At 42.3% G+C, this 22277-nt stretch overlaps 1 protein-coding gene across 5 annotated transcripts in view; it reads right to left on the bottom strand.

Moving 5' to 3' along the window:
* Positions 1–22277, bottom strand: part of MCTP1 (multiple C2 and transmembrane domain containing 1) — a 614838-nt gene that overhangs the window by 332004 nt on the left and 260557 nt on the right. For all 5 annotated transcript variants that reach the window (XM_062212394.1, XM_062212396.1, XM_062212397.1 and 2 more), the window contains exon 2: positions 14524–14638. In XM_062212394.1, coding sequence (XP_062068378.1) covers positions 14524–14638 — 115 coding nt within the window. The remainder of the gene's footprint in view (positions 1–14523; positions 14639–22277) is intronic.

The raw sequence follows: 22277 nt of genomic DNA, 5'->3' as shown, positions 1-22277 counted from the left end.
GTATTTTTAAAAAATTTATTTATTTAAAGGTGAAAGAGAGAGAGAGAGAATTTTCCATTTACTGAATTACTCCCCAAACCTCTACAACAGCTGGGACTGGGTCAGGCTGAAGCCAGGAGCTAGGAACTCCATCTGGGTCTATCACTTGGGTGGCAGGAACCCAAGAACTTGGGCCATCACCTCCCACTCCCAGGCACATTAACAGAAAGATGACTTGGAAGCACAGGTGGCATTCCATCCCAGGCATTCCGATATGGGATTTAGCTGTCCCAAGCCGTGGCTTAACCTGCTGCACCACATGTCTGCCCCATAAACAATGTTAAGACAAAATTATTCCTTTAGACAAGGTACCTTTGCCTGTTCTTGGAGAGAAACTAACATGAGTATATGGCCTCTCAAATTGGATGCAGCTCATATTTTGATTGGGCTTGACATTAATAGGTGTATAAATGCTGAATAAGGAGTTCTTTATTCTAGATTAGAACCTCCCTTGTTCCACATAAGTGGAAGAAAAAAAGCACAAGAGGGGATGACAGAGTTACAATCAATAGGTATGTTGATTAATAAGAAAAGGTGAGGATCAAAAGCAACAGTAATAGTTCGTCAGTAAGAAACCTGTTTTAAGACTTCAAGATTTAAAGACGTTAATACCACTTGGAAAATAAATGTTAAATAATTATAAAATAATTTTCAGCTTTGAAACCATACCCTGCATGGGAATAAAAAGGGAGCTAATCAACAGCTTGAGTTTATCTTAAAGGAAAGCAAGGAACTTTGTTGCAACAGAACTGGCTCAAACCAGTCAAAAGCACAAGACTGCCCTTGTCCCCAGATTGTTGAACAAATTCAACCAATGGGAGACAAAATCTCCCCCTGCCAAGGATGCTACGGCTGCCATCTTTGAACATGCACTGTTTGAAGAGGCAGGTAGCTGATCCACACATGCACAGAAGAACCAAGGCTTCCTGGCTATTCCTATTAATCAGCTAACTGATTAATCCCCATGTCCCATCTCCACTGCTCGCCCCCTTCTCAGTAAAGATCTTGTAAAACTGAGCAAGGAGGCCGATTTGAACCAGACTCCTCGCTTAGCCGCCTTACAACAAACCTTCCCTTGCAAAAGACCAAGGCTTTTGTGTTTGGCTTTCCAACACACACACCTGCTCTAGAACAGAAACACTTAATAAACTGCCCTTAATATCCAAGGTCACAGAAAATATGTGGACAACTGAAACTGCTTTGTTAAGTTGGCTTAGCTGACAGCTGAATGTCTTTTCTTCTATCAGTGACTGGGAAATAATGAAAAGGAAACATTTAGCTCATGTAAATCCATTTATTCTCCGCTGGAAGAATTAAGCAGGGCATTTTTATATTTGTCTTATAGAACAAGTAAATGATCATTGCTCGCATTACAAATGTAAGCCTGTGTGCATGTTAATACATGTGGCACTAAATTAGAACAAGTAGGATTTTTGGAGCTCAAATGACTCCATTTTGTCCACCAAAGCTAACTGCCGACTTTGTGACTAATCAGACCTGTGTTTAGCTGAACTGCTTAACCATGCTCGCTTGAGAACGCCAGAAACTGATGTTGAGAAAGCTGGCTGAAGTTGCCAAGTGATCTGGTGTGGTCAGCGCGCTCAGAGGACTGGATTTGCAACTGCAGGCTGAACAGAACCGCTGTGTCTGCCCAGCTTGCAGCTGGCCCTGTGCATGGCACCCCTAGCTCCTCATCCTCCTCTACCTCTCCCTTTCTGCTCCCACACAAGCTCTCTGGCTAACTTCAGGATCTGAAAGAGTCTTTGGGGAAGGAAGCTCCACCACCTCCACAGGCCGTGGGCTCTTCTGTAAGCCTGATTTCCTTATGTTAACTCTTGCAAGTACTGGCTTTTGAGTGAGTGGCAAGCTGATCCACTCTCGTTCTTGGTGACATCTTTGTTTTAAAAATTATGTTCGTCCTAAACTTCAGGCATTGCTTCCAGCTATTCCTTCTGGATCCTTGAGTCAATATTTAGGGTCCTATATTCCTCTGAGGAGTTTTAATCTAAAGCATGGTTATACTGCTTTGCAATGTCAACATAAATGGAAACTCCAGGATCTATAATTAACTTTGAGGCTTGAAGTAATTAATGTGTGATGTTTGTTGTCTGATCAATTAAAATGACAGAGCAAAAGGATTTGATCACCATTAGGTAGTGTTATTTATTAAAAATTTGGTTTTTTATTCATTATAGTAGTTTTAGGCTCATAGCAAAATTGAGCAGAAAATACATAGACCACCATAGCTTCCGTCTTCCATCATCCTGTTCCAGAGTGCCACATTTGTTGTAACAGATGACCCTCCACTAACACATCACTGTCACCCAAAACTTCCAGTGTGAATGAGAATTCACTGAGTAGTTCCTATGTAGGCATTTTTTTAAAGTTTATTTATTCATTTATATTTATTTGAAAGGCAACGGAAAGGGAGGGAAGGAAAAGAAGAGAGGAGAGACAGGAAAGAGCAAGAGATCTCCATCTTCCACTCACTGGTTCATTCCCCAAGTGCCTTCAGCACCAGGGCTGGCCAGGTTAGAGCCAGGAGCTGAGAACTCCATCCAGGTCTGCCACATGGGTGGCAGGGACCCAGCCACTTAAGCCACTATCTGCTGCCTGCCAGGGTGCACGTCGGTAAGAAGCTAGATCAGAAGAAGAGTAGCTGGGATTTGAATCAGGCACTGCACTATAAGATGCAGGCAACCCAAGCAATAGCTTAACCTGTCCTTACAAGCTTAACTTGTACTACAATACTCACCTGTATTTATATATTTCATCAATATGTAAATATGCTTGTAAGGTAAATAGCATTCAAATGATAAGAGTAAAATGAGTGCAGAATAAAGCATCTTATTCTTCCAGTAGGTACATTGTAGAAATCACATATAAGGAACAGTTAAAATTATTATAATGGAAGGCTGGCAGTTTAGAAAGAAAAAGAGCCACTGATAATTCAAGGCCAGGAAAATGTGTTTGTTTTCTGTGTAGATGGAAGGCTTTGCCTCACCCAAACTGAACAGAGAACCTCAAAAGGGCCTGCGTTTATATGAATTGTGAGTATTTTATGATCATGGTCAATTATTTAAAATACCAGTGAACAGAAAGAATAATAAGAGTTTGTCATGTGCAGGCACCTTAACATTGCTAAACTAGTGGCTGTTTTTCCGAATTCCGGTTGCTTTTTTTTTTTTTAACTTTTATTTAGTAAATATAAATTTCCAAAGTACAGTTTATGGATTACAATGGCTTTCCCTCCCCCATAACTTCCCTCCCACCCACACCCCTCCCATCTCCTGCTCCCTCTCCCATTCCATTCACATCAAGATTCATTTTCAATTATCTTTATATACAGAATATTGATTTAGTATATATTAAGTAAAGATTTCATCAGTTTGCACCCACACAGAAACACAAAGTGTAAAATACTGTTTCAGTACTAGTTATAGCATTACTTCACATTGGACAACATATTAAGGACAGATCCCACATGAGAAGTAAGTACATAGTGACTCCTGTTGTTGACTTAATAATTTGACACTCTTGTTTATGGCGTCAGTAATCTCCCTAGGCTTTAGTCATGAGTCGCCAAGGCTATGGAAGCCTTTTGAGTTCGCCGACTTTGATCTTATTCTGACAGGGTCATAGTCAAAGTACTGTCACCTTGCTTATTTATTTATTTATTTATTTATTTATTTATTTTGACAGGCAGAGTGGACAGTGAGAGAGAGAGAGAGAGAGAGAAAGGTCTTCCTTTTCTGTTGGTTCATCCCCCAATGGCTGCTCTGGCCGGCGCACCGTGCCAATCCGAAGCCAGGAGCCAAGTGCCTCTCCTGGTCTCCCATGTGGGTGCAGGGCCCAAGGACCTGGGCCATCCTCCACTGCACTCCCGGGCCACAGCAGAGAGCTAGACTGGAAGAGGAGCAACTGGGACAGAATCCAGCGCCCCGACCAGGACTAGAACCCGGTGTGCCGGCGCCGCTAGGAGGAGGATTAGCCTATTGAGCTGGCCATCACCTTGCTTTTAACACAGCTGAAGTTGTACCTCCTTCTTGTGCTTGAGCACTTGGGTACTTTTTTGAAAATGGTCTTTGATTTTGCTATTGTCTGAAGTCAGGCTATAAAACATACAGGACTAATAAAACATACAGAGTGTTTTTATACATGAACTACCCTTGGAGCTTCCTGCACTGCTGCTGGGTAGCACCAAAGGCTGTTTCCGCACCTTCCCATGGTACTAGAGTGCAAGGGGGGATGACTGGAATGGGTCATACTTTAATTTTCTCATCACTTGCCCAAGTGCAGGAAATGCTTTTCCCCCTTTCTGCATGAGAATATGACTTTGGTTCATTTCATTCTACTTTCTTGGCAACCTGATTAAATAGTATAACTATGTTGCTAAGTAACATATGGTAAGAATGACCTCCTTTTTATAAACTCTACCTGGACTGAGAAAGGAGAAGAATCTGATAGGAAGACATATTTTGGGGCTTCCCGAGTGTAATGATTGGTATAACTGGTCATGTCCTTGGAAACCATGACTAGGATGTAGCTGCAAGAGATCCTGGCTCCCTTGAGAAATCAATGGCTTCCAACATGCTCCCTGTTGATCTTGTGTCTTTGCACCTGCACAATATTACTTGGAAAGCCCGGGAAGGGAACTTCTAGATGACTCTGATCACTATGTAGCAGGGGTTGGAGTGACAGACGCCTGATGCTATCTTGCTACTGAGCCCCAATTGCTGTCCTATTATCCTGCTCTTCAATGAACTGATGTCGAATGTCACTTCAGATAGTCTTGTAAATCTGATGTTTAGTTGAACCAAAGAGCTTTGAATGGCGAGGAATACTGTTGTTAGGAATATGGAAAAATAATTTCAAAATACAATGCAAATCTCAACTCAGTCAAGGTCAGTTTTGTGTCGGTGAAGTGTTACTCCTTGGATTTGTTACCCCATTCCCTCCTAGGGGGAAGAGACACAGGCTCATATTCATGAACTTGGGATGAGGCAGTGGCTGCAATGAAGTTTACTTTGAGGAAGAGCTCATTTTAAATTTTAAAAGTCTTTAATTGATTGAAGATGCTTTTGGCATATGCTCTATAGCACTGATCGTAAAGCTCCATTTACCTCCAGGTTAACATCATCACCTGAAGTATAGGCGTGCATGTTTGCTAATTCACTCACTTACGATAGAAGACGCTACTCTCTTCCACCCTGATATCATCATTTTTTGGAATCAGTTCACCAGAAGCATCCATCTTTCAACAATGGGTGGCCTCTGTTCTCCCTGCATGCTTGCCTTAAGATTGCTACTATTGGCTGTATCCCAGAGAGTGTGTCTCCTATAGAAACCACATGGAAACTCAGTTTCAAGACCTTGGTAGAAAAGACCATTGGGGCTACCAAGAACAAACTGGTGGGTGCAGGTTTTGAATTGGGATCTGAAACTGCCATTTTGAGTAAACTCCTCCCTGAGAGTGCAAGAGGACTTCAAAATCAAAATTTCCAGAAAAATTTTTACCTACAGGCAAACGACTCTGTGATAAACTACTAACACAATATCAGCAAATAATAGAATCTTGTGATGGTAAAGAGACAAACCTAAATGTATTTGTTATTAACATCGTTAGGATTACTTTTAATGTTTTACTTCATGGTAAGGTATCTTTCTTTTTGCTCTTGCCTTAACCTTAAATTCAGAAGATTTAAGTTAGTGTCAATTAAAATGAATACCTTCTCTCTTTTTTAAAAAATATATATTTTTTTGAAAGTCAGAGTTACACAGAGAAGGGGAGAGAGGGAGAGAGGGAGAGAGAGAGAGAGAGAGAGAGAGGTCTTCCATCTGTCGTTTCACTCCCCAATTGGCCGCAATGGCCAGAGCTGCACTGAATGGAAGCCACAAGCCAGGAGATTCCTCTGGATCTCCCATGTGGATGCAGGGGCCCAAGGATTTGGGCCATCTTCAACTGCTTTCCCAGGTCACAGCAGAGAGCTTGATCAGAAGTGGTGCAGCTGAGACTTGAGCTGGTGCCCATATGGGATGCCTGCACCCACTACACCACAGCACTGGACCCCCAAATACCTTCTCAATCTTAATCAATGGGCCTATATATAGGTTTGGATATATCAAACAGATGTACCAAAAATGGGTGAGCTCATTCTTAACTGGTGCACTGTGCCAACTGACCTTTTAATCTTTATGGAAAGATTAATTTTGCATAATTTATATGATCTGATTTAAAGTAACATGTGACTAAATTCCTGAGACTATATCTTCATATAGGCAAAATACAAAAGAATCCAGGAACACACAAAATTTGCTTTATGTTAGACCAAGATGGAAACTATCCTGTAAGAAGTCTCAACATAGGGGTGAGGCATTTGGCCTAGTGGTTGACACCACTCGGTTTGCTCCCATCTCACATGGGAATGTGGGGGATCACGTTCGGACTCTGCTTCCAAATCCAGATTCCTGCCAGTGTGCATCATGGAACGTGGCCAGTGAGAGCTGAAGTTCTTGGGTTCCTGCCACTCGAGCAGCACTCCTGGACTGAGTTCCAGGCTTTTGGCTTTGGTCTGGGCCAGCCTCAGCTGCTGTGCACAGAGTGAACCAGCAGATGAGCACTCTCTCTGTATCTTTCTGTCTCTGTGCCATTCAAATAAATTAAAAATAAATAAAATGTAAAAAAAATTTAATAATGAAAACCATGATTGCAAGCTAATTAAGCCCAGGTGCATTCCAGGGCCCTATGTCTAAGAACAGAACCCAGAGATGCACTTCTATACTAGATTAAGCCTACAATTATCACTTGGTAATAGATGTTGACTTAAATTATAGTTATTCTGAGTCAAATTCATTTATAACAAAATATTACTCTTAAAAATATCACTGAAGAAGTCTATATAATGCTGAAGGAAATGGGATATTTATTGATCATCTATAACTTGGAGTCATTTTCAGAGTTTTGTAATGATTTGACTATAAATATGAAGCAAGGGAGGCTTTATGTCAATGATGTATTTTTTACATCTACAAAAGCAGTAAAAACAGAATAGAATATATGTATTCTGTAGAATCTTATACATATATGTGTGCATGTGTGTGTTTGTGTGTGTGTGTATAGGAGTGGTCTTCAAAAAGTTCCCAGGAAATGAAGGCTATGAAAAAAAGTATAAATTGATGAGAGATAAAGAGAAAGAGCGAGCAAGCGAGTGAGCTTTCCCATCTGCTGGTTCACTCCCTAAATGCTAAACGTCTACTCCTAAACTTATCTTTTGATTCCATTTCAACAAACTTTTTGAGTATTCTTGAGTGTGTGTCTGTGTGTGTGCATTTGAAATTAAGATCATAGACTATATGAAATAGCTATCATTAAAACTAAGTCACCACGACTGCTTTGTAACGATCTCCCCTTCCCCAGTGGTAGGATACTGGTTAAAGGAAGAACCTCAACATGTATGTTAACAATTGCGTCTATACTGGGTAGGATATTGGTTAAAGAAAGAACCTCAACATGTATGTTAACAACTGCGCCTATACTGGGTAACACAAGTCTACATCTGATGGCCATCATTTGTAAGGAAGTGCAAAAACAAGTGGCCAGTAACGCATCCAATTCATGATCTAAGCACAAATATATAACAGGGCAGTCCTTTTCTTTAACAAGACAACCCCTTAAAGGCCATATAAATTCAAAGAAGAGGGTCCAAGGAAAGAGTCTCAAGTCTCTTCAGAGATACATCTCTCTGATGATGCGAGCTGCATTCTCCATCAGGCAAAAAGGGAATATTCACAATGCTCTGTTTCCTGAACTTCCACTGGATTAAGATTTGCTTGGGGGAGGGGAACAGGTGTTTGGGAAGCCCATATCCTGTATCAGGGTGCCAGGTTTGAAACCCTGCTCCGCTCTTGGTTTCAGGGTTCTGCAGATGTGCACCCTTGGAGGCAGCAGGTGATGGTTGAGGTGCTCGAGCCGCTGGCATCCACAGAGGAGGACTAGACTGAGTTTCCAGCTCCAGCTTCAACCTGACCTAGCCCCGGGCATGTGGAGAGCAAACTAGCAGATGGGAAGTACCCCGCCCCCTCCGCCGCGCCTCTTGCCCTCTCTCTCCCTCTTTCTCCAGCAAACTAGCAGATAGGAGATTATTCATATTCTCTCTCTCTCTCTCTCTCTCTCTCTCTCTCTCTCTCTCTCCCCTTTTCAAAATAAATAACTGAAACATTTAAAAAAAGATTTGTTTTAAGAAGCATCAGTCTATACTATCTCTGATACTGGGACCCATTTAAGAACGCAATGGAACAGTATCAGCAAACAGGAAGCCAGAGAGAGACTGGATGAGGCAGGGCAGCCAGGCTTGTACAAGAATCCTTTGGCAGGAACAGAGTCCCGTGAGACATCCGTTAATCCCTTCCAAGGGCATCAAGGGCATGCCTTCAATTAGCCAAAGACCTCCTCCTTACTCCCCCTCACCCTCCCCACCGCCCACAGCCACCATGACTGCCACCTGGGGACCAAGCTTCCAGCACACGATCCTAACAAACAATACCTGATCGTAGCACACACTAACGATAAAATGGACGACAGGCCATTTACCTTGAAAAGAACTTTGTTTATACTTAGCATTCGGAGCACACTGTGGTTTTATTACACTGAATGTCTTCTCTGGGAAAGGGTGCTCCTGTTTATTTCCTCAGATCTAGCTGCCTTCTACCTGGTATCAGCTCTCAATGAATGAGGCTTCATGAGAAAAGTGAAGCCTAGCTCAGAGTAAACTCTGAAATCCTGCCTGTCCTCCAGGTTTCTATAAATCTTACTCATCCCAACACAATGTTCTCCAAACACTTGGAAGCTCCTCTGTGACAGCGACACATCCGAGTCCCAGAGCAGAACTCGAGAAACACAGAGTGGAGCAAGATTCTCTAACTGGACTCAATGCAGGGATTTGTAATGCTGTTATAAATAGAAACATAATCAGCAAGTTCACACAGATGGATTTGCTAAATATTTAAATGTGTTCCTGGTCCATGATGAGAAGGAACTCTCTCCAGGAATAGGTTAACTTGGGTCCAGAATTGACAGGGACCAGCGACCAGGGTAAGACCAAATCCTATGAATGTGACCTTATTTGAAAATAGGGTCTTGGAAGATGTAGTTAAGGATCATGAGATACCCTGGATTTGGGGGAGAGCCAAGACCCAACGGCTGGTGTCCTTATAAGAGAAGACAAGAGGGGACAGAGACAAGAGGGGAAGGCCATGTGAAGACAGGGACAGAGACTGGAGTGAGGCATCCAGAAGCCACGCAATGCTCGGAGCCACCAAACGCTACGAGTGGCGAGCAGGATTCTTCCTAAGGCATTTTGCAGGAGTGCTGTCCTGACACACCCTGGGTTTTGGACTGCTGGCTTCCAGAGAGTAAGCTTCCATTGTCTGAAGCCTTAAGCTGTGGGTAATTTGTGAAGGCAGCTCTAGTAAATGTTTCAAACCTCCACGATCCAATTTTCAAGAAATCCAATTGTGGGAAATTGCTTTTCCAAGACATATCCACACTGGTCTGATTTTTTTCTAACAGTACAAATAACCATGTCAAATCACTGCATTTCAACTTTGATAGACGGCCATACAAGATCTGTCAAAAAATGTCTCACCTAAAAAGCCCAACATAATTAAAATTCAAATAGCCCTTTTCTAAGACAAGTGCATGGAGTTGCCAGATAAAATGATCCCCAATCATATTTCCATATAAACAAAAAATTAGAAATACATCTCAAATGTTAGAAGACAAATGTATATATCTTTATAACAGATAACACATTATTTACCTGCAGTTCAAATTAAAATAAGCATCCTGCATTTTTATTTGCTAACTCTGGAACTTTGTCACTTCAGTATCAAGACTATACTTCTCACTCAACCAGTAGCCAAAATATGAAATGGCTTTGAACTTATGTGTGTCAGATGCCCCCAGGATCAGGCTGCCTAAACCAGAGATAACAAACCTCGGGAAAAGGTAGGATCACTTCAATAAAGCATCTGGTGGTTGCTCTGGGAAACAGTTCATAAACACAGAGGAATGATGGTGAGCTCCGACTGCCGAGCCTGCTTGGGTGCCTGTTACAAATGAAGGAGGATTCTGGGAAGTTCAAACCACTTTCCAGAGATGGTGGTGGTGGAGGAAATGTGTTTTCCCCGCCACTATTCTCTGCAACGGGGACATGAGACAGAATGGGCAAGAACATTTCGGTTTTGCTGGGACATTTCTACTAATTGTAAGAGTTACTGCAAGTGTTTTGGCTATGGACATCCTTTCCAAAGTCCCCATGACTCCCAGGAACCACAGATCTTAAAGCTTCAATGGTTTTTGCTTTTTCAGCCCCCTCATTCAACTGATCCCAAGCAAAAATGGATAGTGCCTTGATCACCCCTCAAATATTCCGCTCTTTCTCCCCTTCCACACCCATTACTTCAGTTCAAGCTTTCAAAAGCGTACCCCCACTTAACTTCAGTGCTCCCAAGCACTGTTCATTTTCATGTAACTATCCCACTAATCATCATAAACTGACCTAATACTATCTACCCAATCAAATGTATAATATGCAGTGATTCATAGATGGCTGGAAGAGAAATAATCTATCCCAAATTTCACTAAGGTTGTTTCTTCCCTTTAAATATCTTAATATTTACATTTCTATATTTATATATATCTCTAAATATCTCAATATTTATTTAAAAATCTTATATACACCAAATAAAAAAATCCACTCTTGTCAAGTGTATTAGTCACCTTTTGGTTACTATCATGAAATGCCTGACACAGGCTACTCATGAAGCAAAGAGGGGTTTTTTGAGCTCACAGATTTGGAGGTGGAAGGTCTGAATGGGGTGGTGCAGGCTCTAGCAAAGGTCCTATGGCAGAAGGCAGAGCACGTGTGGAGGAGGAAACTCCCCAGGAGGCAGAGAGAGAGGATGAGAAACCAGGGTCCCCTAGTCCCCATGGAGACCACGCACCCATCTCTCCCCAGGCCCCACCTCCTCAAGGCTCCATCACCCCCCACAACAGCGCCACCCAGAGGATGAACTCTTTACTACAGGGGCCTCTAGGGGAGGGCACTCAGCATCCAAACCATAACACCAGGCAGATGAGTAAACTAGAGAGGCTGGTTGGAGTTGGAATTTTAAACTCTTAGGAATCGTCTTCACTCCTACAAAGTATATTTTCTCTCCCAACTTTCCTTAGTACAACGGTCCTCTGCTTCTACTGAAAATTATTTTAGTTTTGGTAGAGAGGCCGTACAGAATAACTTGCAACTATGAGAAAGACAGTGGTGCACACACAGTGAGGTGTGGACTCACAGCAGTGCAGAACGATGGTGCAAGGTTGTACACACCCTGTCCAAAAGGTGGACTGGAAGAGGAGCAACTGGGGCAGAATCCGGCGCCCCAACCGAGACTAGAACCCGGGGTACCAGTGCCGCAGGCAGAGGGTTAGCTCAGATGACAGGTGTCCCAGGCTGCAGAGTTTGCTTGGTGTTTGCTGGTGACTGCAAGGAACCTATGCCTTTTTGATAAGAATTTCACTGAAATAGGAAGTATGTGAGAGCTGCATGTCCTGTTACTTTTCATGGCAACTTGGATAGCTTGGGGAAGGTAGAATCTTCTACGTTTTCTCAACTGTAAAGCTGCTATGTTTCCTTTTGTAATTTATACGGGTCTGTGCAGAAAAACTTTGAAACGCTGTAAATGTTCTGTTTCACAGCATAATTTTGCACACACAATTTTAGCAACCACTAAAGACTTTGGCCTACAATCATTAGTGCCATGTTTGTGAAAAGCTGATTTTCTATTTCCGTGTCCCCATCCTTTTATTCCACCACAAGGAAAATCTGTCCCTTTCTCCCCGGTTACTTACCAACTCCATTGTTTCTTATCAGAATGACCTCATAGATACTTATTTCGTTCTAAAGATGGCAAGCTGTTATATTACTATCGTTTGTTTTCTTGTTGAAACTGTCCTAGCCATGAGCGCTAGGACCTCCTTTAAGTTGGCTCCTGTGTTGTTTTGACATCCTGCCTTCAGGGCTTCCCCTTCCTGCACTGGAAAATGTTCCAGGCTCATCTTGTTCTTCCTCTGCCCCAGGTCTGCTATCAATCATTTCTCTCGGATTCCTGATTACTTGTATTGGAGAAATTGTATTTCAAAACTAATAGCTGAGCCTTGGGTGTGTTGATTGCTGTTTTGTCATTCTACCTTTGTTAGTTGCTAGGTGATCTCAACAGAAAGATCCAGGAATCCACGTGACGCACCCACACAGACATACATACATACACACACATCCATCTAGCCATGTTTATTTCTATCTGTCTGGATCTCTATTAAATGCCATAGCTCCTCCTGATTGCTGTCTAACCCCACAGGGTTATTTCCAGCCTCCTCTGTTTGTGATTTCTTCCTCAATAGTGGGAAACCTCCCTCTCCATCATTAAGAGAGTTACTTGCTAGCTCCTCGTATGCAAATGAAATCATCACACAATAATCACGCTCGAGAGTCTGCATGCATGGTGTCTCCCATGAGCTGTTTTATTACGCTCATCTCCCCACAGGCGTGGTTGTTTTACCCCGCTTTGGGCTCCTCCCACATCCAGGTGGATTTGTTCACCTATTCTGGCATGCTAGGATTCCACGATGCTTAGAGAACCACCTAAGAGCATGTGCTGAGACATGCCACTTCCTCCTCACCCTTTCTACCCCACTCTCAACCCCCCATTCCTGCCACCTGTTCTTACCTACAATCTTTGTGTTACCAATCTAGTTAGTTTCTGGCTTTAATTTCTTCTTTTTCTTTTTGCACAGATGAGCAGACAATGCATAACTTCTCATACCCCCCAACTCTTACATGAAGTGTGGTGTGCTATTGATACTCTTTTGCACTTTGCTTAAGTGAACTTAGCAATATACTGTCAATTGTTCCACATGAATTCCTAGAGATTTTTCGCAGCTATATAGTATTCTCCCAATAAGTGCACCATAGTTTATTCACTCTCCAATTTATGGATATTTAGGTGTTTCAGATACTTTATAACTACAATGCTATAATAAATAATTGTATGCCTATATATTTAAAATAGTTGTGTGTGTCATATTCAAGAGTGAACTTTGATTTGTTGTCAACTTGTTTTTTTTTTTCAGTTCAAATGATGTAATATAGAGAACATGAGAAAAACTAGCTAGTGTTATATAAATATAGCAAAAAATTACTATGCTATTAGCATTATTCTCTTTTTCGAATCCACTTGTAACTTCTTTTTGAGACACACAGTTCAATTCAATGAACATTTGCCCCTAAACACTAAATCAGATGGCCAATTTTGAAAACTTCTCCTTCCTGCTTAAATCCTAATATTTTCAATCACATCTTCTTTCATTAAGGATATTCTGATAGTTATAACTTTTTATCTAAAAATTGAATGTACTATTGATATATTTTCTAGAACTAATCAAATATTGGTATCATACTGAAGCATGTATCTATTTTATTCCTTTAGAGACAGGAGACAGAACTACAAAGTACAGCCTTAATCTACTTCCTCCTACTCCCTAAGTATGGCAGTCAATAGGGTGAGAGAAGAAAAACAAGACTATATGATGCCAGAGGCACTCCCAGCTGGTCTGACAACGGGCCAACGTAGGCTTAGGGATGCTCCTTTCTCCCGGTAGCAGAAGTCATACACGAATTCAGCTTCCACGGGACTGGGGGCTCTCAGGACGCTGCTTCCTCCACAGCTTGCATTTAAAATGTGCAAAGGACACTGCATTGTCTGAGATCTATCCCTAGTCCTGCCTCTACTCTGGGTTCAAGGAATCCCTCTTGTGGCCCAGGCTAGCCCATCAGGAGATGGACTTGGGCTTTTGAATCCAGGCATGCAACAGCATTTGCCTTGCCTTGTGCTACCTCATGGCCTCCAAAGACCTGTTTAATCCACCATGAGGCCACTGCAAGGAACTACTAAGCCTTAGAAGATCACTTGTTGGGAATCTCTGCAGCTTTGGGGAGATACTAATCCTGGATCCTTCAATTTAACAGAGTAGATCTATGCAACCAAATAATTTCAAGGTAGCTTTTGAAATGGCTTCAAATGCATGCCTCACCTATGTAACGGTGTTACTAACCAAACACAAGGGTCTGATTTTTGTCAGTAGGTTCACAGAGCTCTTGCTCTCAGGGTTGGGAACAGATCAATCAGCATTTTGAGTCTTCTATCAATGCCTGCTCCTCCATGGTCAAAGAAGCCATGTAATGTATTAAACCACACCTTTGGACCCACACTTCTAAAAATTTCTAAAATAATTTTCTAAAACATTTATATTAGTTTTTATAATTTTAACCAAAATTTGGTTATTTCTTGTAACTTAAACAATCATAAGGGAAACAATACTCATCACAAACACACAGACAAAGCGAATAAAGGGTATTTTTCTTTTGCTCTTACCTCCTCGATCGCGGGCAGCTAAACTTTGACCCCTTCTTAATGTAATGTCCAACTGGTACATTCCTGGATCAGCCAAGGGGACACCCGCATTACTGGTTCCAGCGGTGTTTAATTTCTGGAAGACAGAAAATACACAAAATACTAAATTTATTATCTCTGTTCTATTTTCTCTAGTGGAGGACCATATCCTTAACCGAAATTATAAGAATTAGTCAATAAAATAAATCGTCTTGTGATCCAGCACAATATCATAATGGCCCAGTTCTCTGAAGGTTTAGAAATCCATGAAATACTTTAGATTCAAAATAAAAAATGACAGTTAGGGAAATATTCCATTTTAACTCCAACTGGCACGTTCAAAAGTAATATGAAAAAGATTTTCCATGGAAGATACCATATAATTCATCTAAGAGAGATCCACCCAGGGATAACATCTGAAGTAAAAATACAATCAAGGCTAGGAACAAAGATGTGCAAGAGCAACTGACTTTCACATCACTGAAAATAAAAATGAAAATGATTTATTCAGCTGACTGTTGACTTGTTTGTCTATGCAAAAGATCTCATATTGAAGGATTTCACACTTCTGCTTCCAGCCTAACGTAAAACACGATATAATTATACAGGAATAAATTCACCCAGCATTCTGACAGCATTTGTAAGAAATAAATTCTCAATGGTGCTAAATTTCTCCTGATGCCTTCTAATGAATAAAAAGTACACAAGCTACTTCTAAATCTAAAAGATCTTTGCAAGACTCCCTCTGGGATATTTTTAGCAACAATACACTCTTTTTTTTTTTTTTGACAGGCAGAGTGGACAGTGAGAGAGAGAGACAGAGAGAAAGGTCTTCCTTTTTGCCATTGGTTCACCCTCCAATGGCCGCTGCAGCCGGTGCACCACACTGATCCGAAGCCAGGAGCCAGGTGCCTCTCCTGGTCTCCCATGCGGGTGCAGGGCCCAAGCACTTGGGCCATCCTCCACTGCACTCGCGGGCCACAGCAGAGCTGGCCTGGAAGAGGGGCAACCGGGACAGAATCCGGCGCCCCGACTGGGACAAGAACCCGGTGTGCTGGCGCCGCAGGTGGAGGATTAGCCTAGTGAGCCACGGCGCTGGCCAACAATACACTCTTACTAATTTACTAGGCACTGAGTTACAAAGGCCGTGCAAAAGGCAACACCAAAGAAACACACGGAAAACATCATACAGGTCATATTTTATAGACTGCGATTTTGTACACAATAGGAAAGCTTACTTTTCTTTTACATACTTGAGATTATTTATGTTCTTATATTTTTTTCTGATTCAGAAAGAAAATTCTTTTGTTTGGAAATACACAGATCCGGTAACATAATAACACTTTTTAGCTCTTGGTAGTTGCATAATTTAATGAAATGCCACTAGCCAGCAACATCGAACACACACCTTCCAGATACAAATCACACACCAGGAATCCGCCCTTTAACTAAGGCAGAAGTTGTTGAGGTTTGAAGGCTGAGACAAGAAGTTTTCCTGCAGGAACAATTATGCCCAAAAACAAGCAGCGGCACAGCTGTGATTGATAACCTGAACTCATCACCTCTCCGCTGGCAACAATAAAAAGTATCAACTTCCCCTCCTTGTGATAGCCTGGTTTCTATAAACAGAAGCACTGCCCCTAGCTGTTCAGGCTGGGGACCTGAGCCGGCATTGGCTTCTTTGCCTCCCACTCACATGCAAATCGTCGTTAAGTCCCATCCATTCCATTTCTACAGCACTTCTCCTGGTTGCCTGTGAATTCCTCTTACCACCGATTTGGTTCAGGCCTTCAAACCACAGATAAGTAAGAAACAGAACGATTGTCTCACTCTTTCCTTGCCGATCCAGATGTTCTGTGTGCTGTGGCTTACAAACAATTTGGGGCACATCCTGTCACACTGTGTACAAACATGTACACACATACATAGGTTTGCACTGTGTTCTGTAGTCGGGTTTTAGTTTTTGCATTCAACAAAGCGAGTACTGGATGCTGTTTATTATTAACAATTTATTTACGAGAAACATGGACAGTGTTCTAATCAATACATACAGAAATCCCTCTCTCCTTTTTACAGTTTCCAGCTCTACTGAGATGCAATTGACAAATGCAATGGAATGATTTACGGTACGATGATTTGATTCACATGCGTTTTGAGAAATGGTTATTACAATTGTTAGTTTCATCTCTCTCACCTATTTATCCTGTATGAGCTTTTAAAAAAGAAGATATATTTATTTATATTAAAGAGAGTAGGAGAGACAGAGAGAGAAAGATCTTCAGTCCACTGGTTTACTCCCTAAATGGCTACAATGACTGGAGCTGGGTCTATCTGAATCCAGGAGCCAGGAGCCTCATCCGGGTCTCCCACATGGGTGCAGGGGACCAAGGACTTGGGCCATCTTCTGCTGCGTTCCCAGGCGCATTAGCAGGGAGTTGCATCAGAAGAAGAGCAGCCAGGATACAAACTGGAGCTCATATAGGATGTCAGTGCTGCAGGTAGAGGTATAGCCTACTATGCCACAGCACTGCTCCCCCCCACCCTCCAAATAAGCTTTTAAAAAACATTGATGCATACTGTAAGTACACAATCCAGTGTTAACCACAGGCACCATGTTATGTATTAAATTGCTGGAACTTCCTCATGTTGCAATGAAAGTTTCTTCCTTTGTCCAACACCTGCCCTTTTCCCCTGATAAAAACTCCTCCTCCCCTTTTTTAAGGCCAATGATTTTCCCTGGAGTGTAATACCATAATTTATTCAAGTATTTTCCTACTGATAAACATTTGCATTGGTTTCAGTGTTTGCCACTAAGAGGATGGGTGATTTTATTTCTCTTCAAGAATGGACTTTTCCAAAGAAGCTTAAATACTTTACACTCCTACCTAAAGTGTGCAAGAGTGACCATTTCCCATCCACCTTCGGCAGCTCAGAATTTGCTAGTTTTAAATGTTATCTTCCATCAGTATGTTCTTCCAGAACTGTAAGGCGTGTTGAAGCCAGGTTACAGAACAAGAGAAGGACACTGTTCAGTGGTTGTGCAGGAGACAGCAACTTGGAAACAGAGGCAGCCAACCAAGGTCATGCAAACAACTTTCCCAGAGTTTTCACTTGGGTCTCATTACTAAGCAACATTCAAATTCAGGTCCAGCATATATTTGCTAAGGTCTAAGTGAGTCCCAGCACTGTCATTAGGTTCTTTCATATACATTTGCTTCCAAATAAATTAACCTATAAATAAATATCAAGCCTAGAGAGGTTTACTACTTTCAAAAACATAAAAGCAGACTGCAGGAAAGGAGGCATTGTCTACCCATCCCACGTCTCCTTGTAAGGGTATTGATGGTCCCTTAAAGGCAGGAAAATCTGAAGGCTCAGACACATGGATTTTCGTGGTCCTCATTCTCTTCAGCTTCACTTTAGAATGTATAATTTACACTGGGGCTGGCACTATGGCGCAGAGGGTTAAAGCCCCGGCATGAAGCGCCTGCATCCCATATAGGTGCCAGTTTTAGTCCCGGCTGCTCCACTTCCGATCCAGCTCTCTGCTATGGCCTGGGAAAGCAGTAGAAGATGGCCCAAGTCCTAGGGCCCCTGCACCTGCCTGGGAAACCTGGAAGAAGCTCCTGGCTCCTGGCTCTGGATTGGTGCAACTCTGGCCACTGTGGCCAACTGGGGAGTGAACCAGCAGATGGAAGACCTTTATCTCTCTACCTCTCTCTGTAACTCTTTCAAGTAAATAAAATAAAAATCTTTAAAAAGAAAAAACAATGTATAATTTACAGACTATCAGCTTTTCGATCTTAATGTGTCTTTTATACTATATGTGCAGGTTATGAAATTCCCACAGATAATTTAAACCATACTACGATTTTTCACATCTGCTATTTCAGAATTTAATACTTAGTTAAGAGCTCATTTCACTGGGCTTATATTTACTGAAATACCTATTTCATTTCCCGCTTCTACAAATTTCTCACAGGAATGATTTCTCCCCATATATACTGCGAATATTTCTTCCCAGTATATAGTTTCCATCTTTGATCTTCTGAAATTTTTATTTATTTATTTTAGAAGCTGGGGGGAGATGAGAGGGGACAGGGGACAGGGAAGAGGAGAGAGGAGAAGGAGAGAAAGAGTTAGTTCATACCCACTGGTTTACTCCCTAAATGCCTGCAATGGCCAGGACTGGGTTGGGTTGGAGCTAGGAGCTTCGTCTCCCACATGAGTGACGGGAAGCAAATTTCTGGAGCCACCTGCTGCCTCCAAGGGTCCGCATTAATAAGGAGCTGGAGCCGAGGATGGAACCCAGGCATTCCAACTGGGACACAGATATCTTAACCGGTGTCTGAGTCCCTAGGCTAAGGGCTTATTCTCTCTTTGATCTTTGTACACAATGCATGTGGTTACTAAGAAACTATGAGGCAGTTAAAATAGTTTCTTTTTCCCTTTTAGGACTTCTGCTTTTCTTATCTTACTTAAAAACACACTTTACCACATCTTAAGAATACAAAATTATTCTCTTATAGTTAAAAATATTTTGGAATATTAATTTTATCCATTATCTTTAAAGCCATCTGCTATGTGTTTTAAATATACTATGTGAAATAGGAACATAAGTGTGTTTTATTAGTTACTATCTCAGATAGCACAGCCAGCATCCTGCAGCACCAGCATCCCATATGGGCACTGGTTCAAGTCCTGGCTGTTCTACTTCTGATCCAGTTTCCCGCTAATGTGCCTGGGAAAACAGGAGAAGATGGCCCAAGTCCTTGGGCCCCTGCACCTGTGTGGGAGACCCAGAAGAAACTCCTGACTCCAGGCTTCAGATTAGCTCAGCTCCAGCCATGGCAGCCATTTGGGGAGTGAACCAGCAGATGGAAGACACCCCTCCCACCTCTCTACCTCTTTCAAATAAATAAATAAATAAAAACTCTTTAAAAAAATGAAAGACATGTACTAGGAAAGATACAATGCCCTAGAAGAGTTAGACACACACATAGCTCTAAAACAGTGCTATTTGTCATTTCAAATATCTTGAAAGACACACTCAAACAAACTGCAGTTTGTTGTAGTAGTCTGCTTTTTTTTAATATTTGAAAGACAGAGGGAGAGACAAAAAGGGGGACATGGGCAGAGAGAGCATACACTTCCATCCATACAACCAGGGCTGAGCCAGGCTGAAGGAGCCAGGAGCAAGGAGCTCTATCGAGGTCTCCCACAGAGGTAGCAGAAACTCAAGTACTTGAGCCATTATCTGCTGCTTCTCAGGCACATTAGCAGGGAGCTGGGTCAGAAGCAGAGCAACCGGGACCCAAACCAGCACTCAGGTATGGGATGTGGGCATCCTTAGCAGTGGCTTAACCTGCTGCATCACAACACCAGTGCTGGGTGCTTTGCTTTTGAAAGGAGGGAAATAGTCATTTCACAAAGTTTTCCACAGTTATAGGGAGTTAACGACCTGTGCAGTTACTTTCAATGTCCATCTTCCTGCTAACCTGTAAGCTGTGTGAGGGCAGAAGTCATGCCTAGTCTCCACGGGGTGCATCCTGGACATACCCTTGACACTAAGAGTTCCTGGCAAGAAGCAGGTGCTCACTGTATATTGTTAAATAAATGAAACTAAGCTATTATTAACATTAATAACTTTTAAACTCTTCCTAGAGGCTTCTGCATTTTCAGAGATCATTTAGATAAAGAAGAGCAAGCAAAGAAATGACTGCATAATGGAGAATTCCTGGGCAATGAGGACCTGGGTGAGGAGGACCATTGGGCATTCAGATAACTCTTCATGTGTAAGCTGTCCACAACCCTTACTTCCTATTCCAGTGTGGCACATGACCTCAGGCACTCTCAAATCCACTGTAGAAATGATAGATTGGTTCACTCCACAAATAATGCACACTGCTTCTGCTTTCTATGTGGTAAGCTACAAAGCTAAAAACTACCTCCTCCAGTTTTCCTTGTCGCTAGCATTGTGCCATGTGGCTGCAGGTCTACCAAGGAGATGCAGTTATGTGGTACCTGGAGGTAGAAGTGAGCTTTATGAGTCTCTGATCCTTGATGGGGGTTCTTTCAGGGAAGCTATAAGGAACTCTGGGGTTCAGTCCCACAAGACACACTTCTGGTGTATAAGCAGTGTCACATGCCAGGAAGCAGAAGCAAAGGCGTGATGTGGTTGGTATTTTTCCCAAACATTGGTACTTCTTTAGTATCCCCCTCTAGTTCTCTGATCCTGCCTGTCTACTTAAATGATCTAGAATGGATTCTGTATTCTGCAACCTAGAACCCCCATCAATGTAATGGCTCACAGAAGTGGCTGCATACAACAGGTGACCCCGGAAGTGCTCATCTGGGTTGATGACTTGATTTGTGGTAGAGGATGGATTGTAAGAAAACATGCAATGTGAAATAGCCACTTAATCACAGGGGGAATGACGAGCCTTACTTAAAGTCAAGGCTTTGGCAGACCCCTGTGCCAGAATGTTATGAGGGATGCAGGCAATGGGGTAGGAGGAGGGAGTTGAATGCTTCAAACAGACCTAAAGGTTTAAGAAAAAGAAATGATGAGCTCAAATTTTTAGGCATTTTCTAAGAGAATGCTCAATTAAAATCTGGGGACTGATGAAGCCAGAAAGTAGATGGAAAGTTTAAAGTTGTAGATTATTAACCTATGTTAAATTCACAGCCAATGCAAGTCAATTATAGGAAAGTACAAACAAGGAAAGTGCTGAAGAGTGGGAAGCAGACTGTAGCATGTACATCCTCTATGCTAACAAGCCACCTTTTTGCAGAAGTCATTCTGGTTTGCTTCAACTAGAGTAGGGAGCATGCATGGGGATCCTGAATTTTCTCCTCCCCACTCTTCCTTCTTTAATTCTACAAGTAGAGACTAGAGACTCTCCACCCTGGCTACTCTTCCGGTCTCCAGGAACTCTGTGGTGGGACTCAGACCTCAGGATTGCTTTTCTATAGACGTTCAGGTGATTTCAACATGGAGCCAAGACTCCCCCATCTGCCATGGATAAAGGCATGTCTTTGGGAAGACTTACACCCAGAGGATTTTTCAGACTTTTCTTATTTAGGTCACGAAGCACCTGGGTAATGTGTAGCATCAACATGAGGGTCGGTGTGACTCTGGACTTTGCTATATGGGAGATCTTTATGCTAAATGAAGAAAGCTTCCACCAGAAGACAGAAAAATGCAGATGCATTGGAAGAAGTGTCATCTGGCCTTTCTGGGGTTTCCATTACAGGCAGAAATGGGGCTACTCTGTGAACCAAGGTGGTTGTTCTCATTACCAACAGAAAGTAGGGGTACTGTAGCGCTGCACAGGAAGGAAGGGGTAGGTCTCTATTCTTGGGGATTTCCTTGGGTCATCCTAGAATTGCCATGCCTTGTAGGTTACAGTTGGCTACATTGTTCTACATGTTTTTGATTTTCAGACGATATTCATGACAGGTCTAATTTCATTCATCAACAAACTTACAGTTAAAATTCTATGAGGGGCCAGTGCTGTGGTGTAGCAGAGAAACCCAACCCATATGGGCGCTAGTACAAGTCCCAGCTGTTCCACTTCTGATCCAGCTCTCTGCTATGGCCTGGGAAAGCAGTAGAAGATGGCCCAAGTGTTTGGGCCCCTGCACCCACATGGGAGACCAGGAAGAAGTTCCTGGCTCCAGCCATTGTGGACATCTGGGGAGTAAACTAGCAGATTTAAGACCTCTCTCTCTCC

Source organism: Lepus europaeus, chromosome 15, assembly GCF_033115175.1.
Source record: "Lepus europaeus isolate LE1 chromosome 15, mLepTim1.pri, whole genome shotgun sequence".
Lineage (NCBI taxonomy): Eukaryota > Metazoa > Chordata > Mammalia > Lagomorpha > Leporidae > Lepus > Lepus europaeus.
Note: the sequence above shows the minus strand (reverse complement) of the source record. Positions and strands in the feature narration are given on the sequence as shown.